Consider the following 14,571-nt stretch of genomic DNA (forward strand, 5'->3'; position numbering starts at 1 on the left):
AAGTTTGCCTAATATTTCCTTTTACAGCTTGGTTAGTCAATAACTTACGCATCTCAAAATTAAACTTAAGGTAACTGTGCTTTAATGTAGCTTATATGTCTATACAATTTCACTTTTTTTATGCTATTAAAAGTGTGTTGATAGCTAAGCAGACATCTATTTTGAGAATTTAATTAGTTGTCACTACTCGCCGGTCCTGTGAGATTTTGTATCGTAGAGTGTAAAGATTATGGTAACTATGAAACACAGATTCCACCATCTCACTGCATTTTAGGACATTTCTCAAGGGTCTTCCTCACTTTGGTCTTTCTTTCTTCCTTCTTTTTGACAGACTAGTTTCAAGATCCATCCCACTTCTCCATCTGTAGTTCTTCAGTTCGTGCTCTCTTCCTCTGCCTTCTTTGTTCCTCCATTTTTGTGGTTCCTTTCTTTTTTTGACCTGCTTATCTCACTGCTTTGAAAAAGACTGTATAAATGCTAGGAGATGGCTCGTCTATCCGAAGGAAACTCTCCTCCATCAGAGCTATCCTACCCGTTCTCTCGTTAAAGATGGCCAATGCAGATGGGTGCTGCTGCTGCAGACGGCAGTCAGCCCTGCTCCCCAGGAGCCAAGGCAGCGCTACCCAACCGCAGGGGGATGACCCATGCTTCTGATGGAACGAGCAAAAGCCCGGGTTCACTACGCTTTTTCCCAGCCCATCGGCGGCTTTTCGCCATTGGAAGGAGCAGTGACTCCGCGTTCCTTGTTCCCGCCGGCCAGGAAGGCACCCACCGGCCCCCAGCCGCCTCCGGGCAGGACCCCACGCCTGCCTGCGGCTGCCTGTGCCGGGCGGGGCCCTCCGATGCCACCCCAGCACCGGCGTAGCCGGCGGCGGAACACGAAGTGATTTCAAGGGACAAACAGCGTACAGCTGCGTTCCGCCGCCTCCCGGCCCTGGCTACTGCCCGTCCCCGAGGGGGCGCCGGCCGTGGCCGGCTGCGGCGCAGCGCAGGCACCGGCACCTCAGGCCTTTACGCACCGAAACCTCTTGGCTCCGTGTCTGAACAGACAGAAGCGACGGGGAGGCGGAAGCGCCCTCTCACCAGCCCCTTCAAACCGCCCTCCGGTGCCAGGCCGCGGAGCGGGAACACCCGCCGCGGCCCCGCCCGCGCCCGCTGAGGGACAGGGGGCGGCCGGCCCAGCCAGCCGGGCGGCCGGCAGGGGTGGCGAGCGGCTGGCCGAGTGGCTCGATGGGGCCGGCCTGCGGGCGGGGCGGGGCCGGCGCTCGCTCGCGGCCTCGGGGATGGATTCTCGGCGCGCGGCGCAGCTGCCGCCGCTCGCGCACGCCACCATCTTAGAGGGCGGGCGGGAGGGAGGGGAGGGAAGCGGGCGGTGCCGCCGCCGGACGGAGCTCCGGGCCTCCTTCGCGGCCTCAGGTACCGCCGCCGTCGCGGGGACGGGGCTGCGGCGAGCCCTGAGCGGCCGTGCGCGGCGGGAGGTGGGCCGCGGGTTCCGCGGCTGCTGCCCCCGCAGCTCTGCCGCGCCTGTCAGCCGTCGCCGGGGGTGTCGTGGGCAGGAGGCCTCGCCCGCCCCGGCCCGCAGGGCTGAGCGGGGCGAGACCGGGCCCCGCCTCGCTTCGGGAGAGGAACTTTGCTCCCTCACGTCGCGCGTGGGCGGGGGGGCCGCGCCTGCCCGTGCCGGGCCGAGGAGTGCCGCGGCGATGCGCCCGTGTGTGTGACCCGTCCCCGCCGGCCGCTGCCGGGCATTCAGTAGTGGTCGGAGGCAGGGTGTGTCGCCCCCTCCCCTCCGTCTGCCGGACCTCGGCCCCATCCCACGCACGTTTGTGTCAGCGGTGTTGGAGAAAGCGCTTTCCTCTCCCCGCCTCAGTCAGCCGAGGGTGCCCGCCCTGCCCGGGGAAGGAGGGGATGTGCGTGGAGGGATTCCGCTTTCCCGGGAGCGAGCTGGCAGGTGACGAGCTCTCTGTCCTGCCTCGCCTGAGGTGCGAGGAGGCTCGGGCTTCCCGCTGTTTGGGCTGCGTCTCTCTCCCCCTGCGGTCTCCAGCGATTGTTTTACGTGCCAGTGCAGGACGGATACTCATTCCTCCTCCTCCGTGATCCCCAGGGCTTGAGCCATATTTCTTTCTCCTCAGGCATCCACTTTTTTTCTGAGTGTTAAGGAGATTTACTCATTTCCTTCTCTTCTTTGTTCCTGCTACTTTCCCCCAAAGATAGCTGTCGGCAGGAAGGAAGGAGAAGACCCCATTCGCTCTGAAAGCACATTTCTGAATGCGGTGATTTTGCCGATATTTAGCATGCCTGGAAGGCTCAGCTTTCAGATGCAAGAGTGAGGTGTAGTTTTGAAGGCTGCTGTGCTTGTTCTTATCAGAGATCTGTGGCTGTTTATCCTGTGACAAAGCGTGATATGTTTAGATCTTGCACTAGACAAGATCAGATGGGTAGCATGTGAAATGGATATCACTTGTAATTCTTGGCTAATATTAAATGTAGAGCTACTGGTGGCTAAGAGATTGCTCTCTACATGGTAACACTTCAAGAGGCCTTGGCAGCTTGACATGAAGTTTTTTCTTCTGATGTTATCAGAAGAGCATCAGAAGGAGGGCAATGTCAGTTCCACTTGTCAACTTTCACTCTGCTGGTGTGTTTCTAACTTGATGTGGTCATAGATGTTCATGTCCAACAGGGTTGTAGTCATGCTGGGGTGCTGTATGAATGAACCTGAGAAGTGTGTGGTTAGATACTCTGGTAGCTGGTAAAGACTCCAAAGTATGCAATAGATTAATATTCTGCATTACCATTTCTATATAAGAAAATCTGTTTGAAACTTTGTTTCATAAATTTTGAGTAAGTGCTGAATAGGAAACTTTTTCAAGTGTTCCTTTTATTCCTTAGATACGAGAATCCAGCTCTGCCATGACAGGTTGATAGTATGGCTGTTACGTTGTGCGCTGCCAGGTTCCTAAAACATCTCTTTATGTTAAGCTAAATTCTGTTATTTTAGTACTAAAATTAATGTGTTTTCTGTGCAAACTTCGGTCTTGTATAACTTTTTATTTAGCTAGGAAGGGTGATCTCTACTTGCAGTACTCAATAGTGGCATGAAAAACTTGGCTTCAGTTTCTTGGTTTGGGTCGTTTGCTTCACTATATTCTACAGGAAACTTTCCTTGAATAAAGATTACAGGGCTGTAGTGAATGTAATTGTCATGTTGCATAAGACTCACCTTTCCGTCTCTTCTGAAGATTACTGCTTTTGCTCTCATCCTGTGATACCCCTTGAAAGTTGAGTGGAGGTCAGAGTTGTGTTAAATTAACGTTGCTTTAATGTACATTTCCAGATTTAGAAGGATGGGTGTAAAATGTCTGTCAGTTTACTTTCAGCTTTTTTCTGGTTACAGTCAAAGCAGTGTCTCTGTTTATCTTATCTCAAAAGTAATCAAATATGAAATGAGAATCACCTGATGACAGTACATGTTAAAGGAGGGGGTTGTATCCCAGAACTTGTGTTATTGGAGCAGCTGGTATAACTGGAAAAACTAAAACAGTTTCTTCTGTATGCAAACCTTATCTTGGTATGTTGTCTTTCAAATTGTATATGAAATAATCTTGAGTAAACACAAGGAGGAATTTCAAGTTGACTTGCACCGTGGTTTGTGACTGAGCTGCTGTTCTGGGTCTCTTGTTATTCTTGTTGTTATGTACTCTTTTGGGCGGTGTGTGTGTTTTCTTCATAGAACAGCTAGAAGCAATACTCCTGTTTTGCAGTGATTTGGCATTTCTTTTACTTATAATGTTGTCTTCCCTAATTGACAATACAATAAAAGCTATTTCATATTTTGTGAACTTCATAGGATTTTCTCTTTTAGGGTGGAACTTTTAATACGAAAAAAGTGATAATCTGCACAAAGAAACATTCAGTGCTATAGAAATAAGATTGCACATTAAGTATCAATGGTGGAGTTATACATCCTGTCCTCAGAAATTCTTATTGCATGTTCAGAACAGTAGAGTTGGACAGACTGTTGGACGAGGCTGTTGACTTTAATCAGCTACGTGAACATACGTTGTAGACTCCATAGACCATTTTTTATCTTTTTTGTGTATCATAAATTACCGTAACATTTCAAAACCAAAATACAGTGTCATGACAAGGAAAGTTAAGTATGTTTTTTTGTGTGTTTTTTTTTCAGAATATCTTCATGTAACTGGCTGAAAAATGGTTCCACAAGATGACAGCACCAACTCTAACACTGTTAAAATGGTAAATGAAAAAAAAAAAAAAGACTTAAAAAGATCTCCATGCTGTTTGTTGAAAATTATAATGATATTAAGAAATGCCTTTTAAATGAATATGCCTTCAAATGTAAAATTTCAACTGGTATATTTAAAGTTACACCATGTGGAAAGCATATTTATTTCCTAATAATGGAAACAAAAGGCAAACATATGCTGAAGTTTCTACTGTATTTAATAGAGTAGAATATTCTATTTACTTTTAAACCATCATTTCTATTTCATCCTATATGTCTTCTGGTGGCTTAAATGTATCATAACTCTGTGCACTTGATGAATTCAATGTTTTGTAAGGGTAAAGCCATGTTCTTAGAGAGAAGTGTCTTGTACAGTTCTTGTTTTAGGTGTCAGATGTTATATTAATATGCTAAACTTTTATCCTTATCCTGAAATGGGTTAATTATTAGTAATAAGCATTGAACAGGGTTCTGTGTGATCAGCTCCAGTCAGGACTACAGCCCACAGCAGATCTTGCATGCTGATAGAGGGCAAGATGTATGTCTTGCATAATAACTGAATTTAGGTGCAAGTTCTGCACCCCGTTACTTGAGTATAGCTAATGTGGATTAAGTAGGGGCTGAAAATAAGCAACTGAATAGTATCTTTTTCTTAGTGATATTTGGTTTAGTGTGCATGGAGGGAAGAATTTTTAAGCATCTTTTTTGCTTTCTGTTTATTTTTGTTATTGTTATATTCAGTTCTTTTGGGTTCCTAAATTAGGTATGCACAAACTGTTTGAGCTTTGTATGGATAAAAGTCTTCTGGTTTAAGTCTTAGTTATCTGAGATACTGATCTTAATCTCTAATTAGGTTGGTATTGTAAGAAAAATATGACCAGCAGCTACTGTTTGTATGTGAAGGCACTGAACTCCCAACAAGGTTGGGAGGTTGAGCTAAATAGGTGTTCAGGATCTACAGTGAGCAGCGGCTTTGTGGTATAGAAGATGGATAACCACATGCGTGTGTCTTAAAACTACATCTTCAAAAATTTTTTTTTTTTTTTTTAACCAGCTGCAATCACTTGGTAAACTGTGTGGTAAAGGGCTTGGACTTGCTGGATGCTGAGCAGTGTGTAAATCTTGATGAGTTCAGTGGGGGCTGAAGCCGTAGGCTTGTGTGGTCCATCTTTATAGTCTACCTTTTAATCTAATCTGCAAGAAGTGAAAAGCATCATTTTAACTTTTGCCTCCTATTCACAGTTTATAAACTTTCAGCCGTGCTTCACAGGTGATCAAAGGCAAAATTTAGGGTAAGCATTTAGTTTTGCCCTTGCTGCTACCTCTGTTCTACACACTAATTTGTGACTCATTAATATAGGGTATGACTCCTGTTGATACAGGAAATCCCTAAAACAGAGCTTAGCAAGGTTTCACATGTATAAGAAAAGAAAAAAATTCTAGTGCTTCCAGGCCATAAAACTTATGGCTTTATTATTCTTGGTTGTCAGTTCCAGTTTTGTTGTGCCCTCTCTTGGAGTGCCATATACTTGCCAACATCTGGATTTGCAAATAGTTGCAGATTAGATGGGCTTCCGATTGGTCTAGTATAACAGTTTTTCTGAAGTCCCTTATGTGTAATGTTTCTTTCCCTATATAACAATTTTAAAGTGGATTTTTTAAAATGTCTTTATAGGATCTGAGTTTAAAAAAAAAAAGTTTTATGTAAGGTTTTTATCTTTTTTTTTTTTGATACAGTCATAATACTGTATCAAATTAAGGAAAGATACTGGGCTTCCACAAGAAATAATGTGGAAGTGTCTTATCTTTCTAGATTATTTTAAGGCTAAAGAGCCTATATGCTATTCCACTGCCTTCCTAATTCTAATGTTTAAATTCTTTGCTTAGGAATGTAGGCTTAAGAAATAGGGGTGTTCTCTGCATAGCTTAAAAAATTAGAACTTAACATCATCAGGTTCTTCTTTCTTACGTGGACTTCTTACATTCTATTAATAAGAAAGGGATCGTGTTCTTTGAACTATCAAAAATAGTAAATGAGCCTGTTTTCTTGCAATTCGGTGCTGTCCTGCTAGCATTTTTGATGTGGACCGATTCTTAAGGTTCTATATCTGCATGTCCCCAAAATTTAGGACTTGAGCTGCGGCAGACACTTGCAGAACTTGAAATTTTAGAAAATATTTTGCAAAGATAAGTGCATAATATACACGTGCACACAATTTTTCAAACTTTTCTTTTCTTTTTTTTTTTTTTAGGAGACTATCTGCACTTTGACATGACGTGTGAAGTTTGTTAGCCTTTTTTTGTTTTTTTTACAGTTATTGTGGAAGGTATGTATGAGGAAAGTAAATTTTGTTCTTTCTGTGTTCATTTTTATCAGAGCATATTGCTGTCAATGTACAAAAGCCAAATATAAAGAACTATGTAGAATTGTATTTCATTACAAGTTAATGAATACTGGCACTTTGTCAATAAGTGGGATAATGTATCTGTCTAAAACTTCTCAAAATAGTGATTTCTATCTGTCTTGGCATTCTCTGTGAGGTTTTACAGGTTTTAATTCTGTCCTAAAACTTATATAGTAAGTTTCAAGAGGGTTCTGTTTTTCTGCTGAACATTCTAGGCATTTTAGTATTGCCACTTTGTAATTTTTTTTAGTCAACTACTAGCTTGAAGGGATGTCATGCTGCATGATGAAGACTTTGTAGTCACCCATTCTTGTTAAGCTTTTCCTTGTTATGGAAGAACCAAGCAAAGGGCTATATTAGGCACACAGAAATGTTAAACAGACACTTTGTAGTCAGATGAAAAAGTAATAGCTGCTATTACTGTAACATATAAAAAGACTTCAAATTCAGGACAGAAGTATGGGCTCTTTAATTAGAATTTTAAAATGTGCTTATCATAGGTAGAAAAGAAATGGTACAATGTGTACTTATGCTCTGAATAACTTCATATGTAACCTCTTATCGAAGAAGTGCTAGATATTCTATCATCCTTTACTTCCCTCCTGCTGAGGGATCTTAAAGCAAGGGATTTGTACAAGCTTAACGTAGACAAGTGGAGTACCATATTAAGCAACTACAGAATGTGTACAGTATCTGTGCATGATCTCGATGCACAGTTTATACGTGCTATATGCTTTGAAGCAGTTTTTGGTGAGAACAGAAGAGCTAGGGATGCGAGCATCTGATGTAGAGATGTCAAATTGATCAGGCTACTGCAATTCCTTCCTGTCTCCAGGTACCTCTCCCTCTCCTACCTGCAGCACATAACTGGTGGAAGGCTGGAGTGACTTCCATTTCTGGTATACCTTACCGCTATTTATGTGTCATGCTGTAGCCTGACAAGGAATGAGATTTCTTCCTTCTGGCTCCTTTGGAACTCTTTTATGCCCAGCTTCAATTTTTGCTGCATATTATGCAAACACATGAGCAATTTGTAGGCTATATATAATATAACTTAATACAATGGCTTGTAGGCTATTAGTCATAATAAAATGAAGGCAAAGTTTGTAGAGTATAATATGTAGTATCTATTAGACCAATTCATAAAAACTGAAAAAACCCTTATAAGCTTTCAAGCATGAAAACCTCTCTCTTAGCTTACTCAAGTTTAATATAATATCCCTATTTATTCTCTCTTTGAGAACAAATGTTTTCTCCTTTATTCCGTATCAAATAAAAACTGCAATTCCTTGCTGAGTCTTTGATAACTTTGCCCCTCCCTACTTACAGACTTCTGCTTTCTTTTGTCAATCCCACCGTTTTATCAGGAAAGCAGAATAATTATCCAGAACTGATGCCCACACATGGAATATATCAGCATAGATCTAGTGGTGTAATTATACTTCAGGAACTCTGCCTATTGATTTTTCTTTGGAAAGAAGCCCTTTGAGAAATGGAGGAAAAAGTGTCAAGATTTGAACATGGCAGAGACTGTATTGCAAAGGAGAGGCATGAGTCAAAGGCAGGAAACAGTGTAGGGATCTCAAATGCACTTGTGCGTATCTAAGCATTTAAATCATTAATCTGAGGAATAGGCTAGTCTGGAAAAAAGAAATGTAGCTTCCTCACTGAAGACATTATGGCACTGTCTCTTTTATAAAGAATTTGTAAATGATGAAAAGACAGTAAGTGTTTGTATGTTGACACAGGTGGAAAAAACAAAGTGAAATTTAAATTCACTGAACTGTATTAGCAAAGCAGATGACCTCTATTTACTGGGAGACTCAGGAGCTGTTCCGTAAAGGTGAAGTAGATTTCAGTTCCTTGAGTTCTCTTAAAGATAGCGAGTGTTTGAGTTTATGATGATAGATAGCAAGGTATGTTATGTAATCTGCAGTAAATTAACTCTTAAATAAATTTTCTTAAAATATATACATAAGTTAATGTTAATCATAGAACTACCATATACATATTTTACTGAGGTTCATTAGAGACTATGTAAAAGATTCTAGTACAAGTAGACCAATAAATGAGACGTCAGTCTCTGTCACTTGTATTTGAAGCTTTTTAATAATGAAATTGAAGGTTTTCCTAAATTTGTGTCTTCTAATGGGCAGTTGTAAAGCTGTATCAGAAATCTGAATCCCCTTCTAGTAGCATTAGTGGATATAAGAACACATGTAGGTCTGGTATGGTCATGATTAGCACTTGTTTGGAGTAGGTCCAATGGATCTTGTAATTTTTTTGAGTTAAAACACAAGCAAAATTTTTAAAAGCTTGTTTGCCTTGCCTTTCTTATTTTTTGGAAAGTACTTTAATGATCTCTTAACTTTAGCGTTTTCAGTAATGTTAATACTTATTTTTAGTACAAGTTGTGCAAAGTCAAACCCTCTAAAGTCACAGTGTACCACTTTTTTGGCCAATGCAAACAATATCAGTTCTGTTCTCTTGTGTTTACTCTGTGCATTGAATAAAGCAGAAGTACTCTGCCTACTGAAGGAAAAGGAAAGAAGGTTGGTCATGATCTATTTACACACTGCTGTAGTGCTCATGTCCTGCATAAATTTTAATGTTTTAACTGCAAATAGTGTTCTTCCTAATACGAATTTTTGCAGCTCAAGCCATTATCTTCAGAATTTTCTGTTGAGTGGTATACTCCTACTCTTCCAGTATGTAAAAGCAGTTGGCTGTAAGCATTTAAACCCAGCTGTGCTTTTCTGATAATTCACTAGAATTGCTTAAATTGACACCTTTCTATTACTACCTTGAACAAAGACTTCTAGGAGCTGTGAGGTGCGTATAGGAAAAGGAAAATAGGTTTCTGTGTGTCAAAATCCGAACTTGTTTATGCTGTAATTTCTGGCAAGTCTGCATGACTTTTGTAGTAGATGACAAGCTTAAAGCTAGTTTACTGCTGTAGTTTTGATTTCTCAGAATATGAAATGTTCTTAATTGATTATTCCTATGTGTAACATACTGGGGCACAGTCAAAATCATTATCAGTGTTTTGGGTTTTTCTTAATAGGCAAAGCTTTCTGTTGCATCTATTGTATGCTTACTCTTAGTTTGATAGGTTTTCACTAGAATTGGTGCATGCCTGTATTTCATAAATTATCAGATATATAAATTTTTTGAGTTCAAGTGCATGTGTAATCTAATTTTTGTAAGCTTACAATTAAATATTGTTTGGGGTTTTTTTCTTCAATCACTTTATGCTTTGAGGGATCATAGTTTACCCAAATGTGTTGCTATGTCTTTGGAAATGTTTGTTGAATGCTTAAGTTTAAACATGTTTCTGACTACCTTTAGTAGAATTGTTTGACACAACACATCAAACTGATTCCTACTGTCAGCTTAGAGTGTCTGAATTTACCAAAATTTAGTGGTTTCAAATTTTGCAGAATTCATAGCATAGAAATTCTAAGAAGGCATTGTATGTTTTACCTACTTTTGCTTACTTCAGTGGTAGAACAGTTGATAAATTCTTGAAAAGCCAAGATTTACTTTCTAATTGCCCCTAATGTCTCTGAGAATCTCATGCCAGATCTGTCAAAGATCTACTTTTTAACAAACATAAGCATGTGTTTCCTGGCATATTGGGTCCATTTCATATATATGAAACACTTGCCCCCACTGTTTGTTTGGGGGGTTTTTGTTTGTTTGGTTTTTTTTGCTGTTTGTAATCCTTTCTCAATCTTGAATAGGTTACAAATGGTGTGGATTTTTATCATGAATCGAATGAGCTCCCAGAGCAGTTCATCCACTCAGCGTAGGCGAATGGCTCTAGGAATTGTCATTCTTCTCCTCGTTGACGTGATATGGGTTGCCTCTTCAGAACTCACTTCTGTAAGTATTGTTCCATGCATCTTAAAAGGAAAATAAAAGCCTATTTACGAGAAAGATGCAGCAGAAACATGGTCGCTCAAACACTCAGTGAGTGTTTTACTGTAATGTTTAACCACCTTTTCAGTATGGGGAAGACTGTATCCTTTGAGTTAGTGAACTAACCTGTATCCACTAAAAGTGACAAACAGGCTGAACTCGGTGACGGTTGCTTTCAAGACAGAAGGTGTTATTGATGACTTAAAAATTAAACAACATAAGCTCATAACTATGTACTGTAATTAGGGAGTTCGTTTTGTTTTGCCATATTGATTAAAATAATGCCCATATGTTTCCTGAGAAGTAGTACATGAGCTGTAACATTGCAGACTAGGTGATATGGTAGATTATAGTTAAGAACATCTAGAAGTCTAGGACCAAAGGACTTGGGTCATGGAGTTTAAGCCCTATAACTGCAGACAAGTTTGTCATAATCTAGTTCATATATTCAACATCCTGAAACTGATCTGGTACTTACTTCATGTTAAGTTTTAGGACTTAAAACAGAGCTTTAGCAATGGAAATTGTGTTTTTGATAAATTCTTATCAAATTCAGGTGTCTGAACTGTCCTTAAGTTATGTTCTATATCAGTTTTGAAACTAAGCATATAAAAATGTTTGTGCTTAACATGCTATTATACTAATAAAATGTTTTTTCCAATGAGCTGGTGGAATCGCTATTGATACTGAAATGTTACTTAATCAAAGTAATCTTCTCTAATTTGTGATTATTATGCTATGTTTATAAAAGGGGTCTTTCATTTAGAAAATATTTGTATGTAAATGTATTTTCAGTCCTATTTGAGTTCAGTGGCATATCAATATGTTGCTTTGTTAGATACAAGTAATAAGTAGCTTTTCTCCAGTGGCATAGTATCTTACAAAATGGCTCATTGCCTTGTTATTGGCATTTAAGATAGCGTGGGAGAGGGTACCTCAAGAATAGGTAGGGCCACTTCTGTATTTTGCTCATACATGCCAATACTCGCAGCACTGTCATTTTGGGAGCCAGACTGTTCTGGCCTATATACTTAAACCTGTTCATTCATTTTGTGAATTCTCACCTAATTGGTAATTTTGGATACTGCAATTATTTTCTTTCCACAGTATGTTTTTACAAAGTACAACAAACCTTTTTTCAGTACATTTGCAAAAACATCTATGTTTGTTCTATACCTCTTGGGATTTATTGTTTGGAAACCGTGGAGGCAACAGTGTACTCGTGGGTTTCGTGGAAGGCATGCAGCTTTTGTAAGTATTTTAACTCTGTAAATGTTTTGATATTTGTTGAAGTTTGTACAGAAAAAACTTAAAATAGGGACTATAGAAAAGCAAAGTCTACATATTTGTGAAATAGTGCTTTCAGAAAAGCAATTATAAACTGAATCATGGCACAGGAAGACATGGCAATCGTAATAGTAGTCTTGTGAAGGGGAGAAAAGAAAGGAAAAAGAAATATTCAATGTGTCAGGAATCATAAGAAATGCTCTACTGGGCCAGACCATTGGCCCGTCTAGCCTGGTATTTTATCTTGGGCAGTTGCGAGGATAATTCTCTTTAAGAAGAGCTTATAGGCCTCACCGCTGTTGGTTCCCTTTTACTTGCCCAGCATCTGTAACCAAAGGAATCAGTATTTGAACTTTATAGTTGATTTTTATTACTGACTCTTTCTTTTTGTCTCTGGCAGAACTATAAACTGTTTGCTAAGAGGTTTTGAAGTTTTTAAAGTTATATTTAAGAAAGGTGATAGAATGGTGGTGGTGGTGGGTTGTTTTTTTTTTTGTTGTTGTATTTTTATAGCCTGTATGTACGAGTGACCTTCTGTTGCCTGGTCTAGAACTAAGCATAGTTTGTGCTAGAGTTTGTCCTTTTTTCCAAGGAAATTAAGAGATGCTGGGAAGAGCGCTTGTTCTGTGCCAGTGTTTCAGAATGCTGAACAGCAGGACTCGGGAAGCAGTAAGGCATTTGGCCTGATATTAATCTTGCATTAAAATAACAGAAAATGTGATCCAAGAACGTGCTGTTAATCAACATTCTTTATAGAAAATAGCTTGTATGAAAGGAACTGACTTCAGTTCTTCTGGATATATTAGACTTCAATGACAGTACCAGTTGTAGGTGTAACATACTTACATGACATTAAGCCAAATGATTTTTATTAAAAACAAAACAGAACACCGCCAAACCCCCCCCCCCAAAACCGAAACCTTTTGTTTTTTTAAAAAAATCTTGTGTTAAACACCTAGAACATATAGATATCTTGAAATCTTGATATCTTGATATCTTGAAATAATTTTTGCTAGAACAGCCTTTAATACCGAGTGTCTGTGCATAGTCTGGCACGTGTTAGACTTGATGCTGTTCAGGATCTTCATAAGATAATTGGGAAACAAACAGAATTTACAGATTCTTTACTGGCAGTAATGACGAATAAGGATGATGAAAGCACTAAAGGATGCTTAGTTGTACAGAGCAATTATATTGACCAAATTTATTAATCTGAGCAGAGGAGTAGAATAAGGGGCTATTGCCTAGTGTGAATTGTAGTGGTTATATTGACCAGCTGAACCTCGTGCAGTGCTATGTCAAAGAGATAATATGAACTCGTATGAACTGGACAGCAATGCGTAAGAGTGCTCAATCTGTCACATTTTGTGCGTGGCACTCATGGCACCACTACTGGAATCTCATTATTTTTTCTTTCTAATCCTATAAAAAGTAATTTTTTAAATAATTTGTAGGAAATAGCCATTACTTTTGATGTTAGCATATTTTAAAAGAACAGTGCAGAGACAGGACTGTAGTGTGCAGTTAGAAGGTTCCCACCCCCCCAGAGTTTAGTTAAATATTCAACTGTCTAATTATTACAAATGCCTTTAAAATATCTTGTGTTTATTAATCTGGAACAAAAATTATACATTTACAGATTTTTATTTCAATAATGATTGCTTAGGTAAACGCTCATACCTTACTTTTAAGCCCTCTTCCACATTAGAGGATTTGTTTAATAGATTTCTTATCATCATGGTAGAACAGCAAGCTGCAGGTCAGGGAACAGGGGTAGTGCTTGTTAAGATGCAGAAAGGGAGAGGAAAAATGATACTTGACCTCACCTAATTTAAGTCTTGTTAAAACTAAGGCAGAGTTCCAGGTTTTTATGCAAAGGAACTTTGCCTCAATAAAATGAAGAAACAAGAGGCTTGTTGTTAATACATGCACAATAATTTAGTGAAGCATGTCTCGCTAAGAATGAACTTTACAGGTTTTGGCATTCTAACAGACTGATCCTGCATTGATACCTGGGTAGTTGAATTCAGTGGGGTTCTCCAAGTGGTACAGTGAATTACTGAAATTATCTACCGAACTTGTAAGTCCTCTTGTTTATTGGGGAGGAGGGTTGGACGGAGAGAGGGAATTGTGATAGAATTATGGAAAAAGGCATTAAAAACCTTATTTTCAAAAAATTTCAGTTGTTAATAACTCTGCCTTGATAGATCATTACATTTAAGGTTCTGTAATTAGTTTGCAGATGCTGAAGGTTATTTTGCTGCTTGTACAACAGATAACACTGTAAACAGTTCTCTGGTAAGTGCCTTAATTTGTGAAGGTCAATGCTTTACAGTAACATGACACCATTATCCTGACTTACTGTTTTTAAAATACAGCAGTCTTGAATGTAACAGTTTTTGGCAAAGGGGATTGGTAACTTACACGTTACTAGTAAGTGCTGCAAATAACGACATTGCTTATTATGAGAAATACAGGTTCTCAGCTCAATAAAACACTTTAATGTTTCTGTAGTAGTTTGTGAAATAAATATTTATGTCGTACAAAGGAAACCTTTACATATTTAGATCAGTAGTTGCCAAAGCAAAATGTGGAGAGCTAGTGGTAAAGCCAAACAGTTTTCAAGACTAAAATCCACAACAGAATCATTCAGTTAGTTGAGTATCTTGTATACTGTGATCCTGCATTGCATTTTGAAAGAGAAGTGGACTG

General features: G+C 39.5%; 1 protein-coding gene across 10 annotated transcripts in view; it reads left to right on the forward strand.

The window, feature by feature from the left end:
* Positions 1–1,272: 1,272 nt before the first annotated feature.
* Positions 1,273–14,571, forward strand: part of SLC35F5 (solute carrier family 35 member F5) — a 32,227-nt gene continuing 18,928 nt past the window's right edge. For 2 of the 10 annotated variants that reach the window (XM_075511383.1, XM_075511384.1), the window contains exons 1-7: positions 1,273–1,416; positions 4,187–4,257; positions 6,499–6,573; positions 7,487–7,550; positions 10,395–10,536; positions 11,680–11,823; positions 14,095–14,157. In XM_075511383.1, the coding sequence (XP_075367498.1) occupies positions 10,402–10,536; positions 11,680–11,823; positions 14,095–14,157 (342 nt within the window). In that variant the 5' untranslated portion in view covers positions 1,273–1,416; positions 4,187–4,257; positions 6,499–6,573; positions 7,487–7,550; positions 10,395–10,401. Of the gene's footprint in view, positions 1,479–1,544; positions 1,949–2,393; positions 2,636–3,545; positions 3,569–4,186; positions 4,258–6,498; positions 6,574–7,486; positions 7,551–10,394; positions 10,537–11,679; positions 11,824–14,094; positions 14,158–14,571 lie in introns of those variants that run through there. The other 8 variants (XM_075511376.1, XM_075511378.1, XM_075511379.1 and 5 more) reach the window with 8 other exon arrangements.

This window comes from Mycteria americana, chromosome 9 (assembly GCF_035582795.1).
Source record: "Mycteria americana isolate JAX WOST 10 ecotype Jacksonville Zoo and Gardens chromosome 9, USCA_MyAme_1.0, whole genome shotgun sequence".
NCBI classification, from domain to species: domain Eukaryota; kingdom Metazoa; phylum Chordata; class Aves; order Ciconiiformes; family Ciconiidae; genus Mycteria; species Mycteria americana.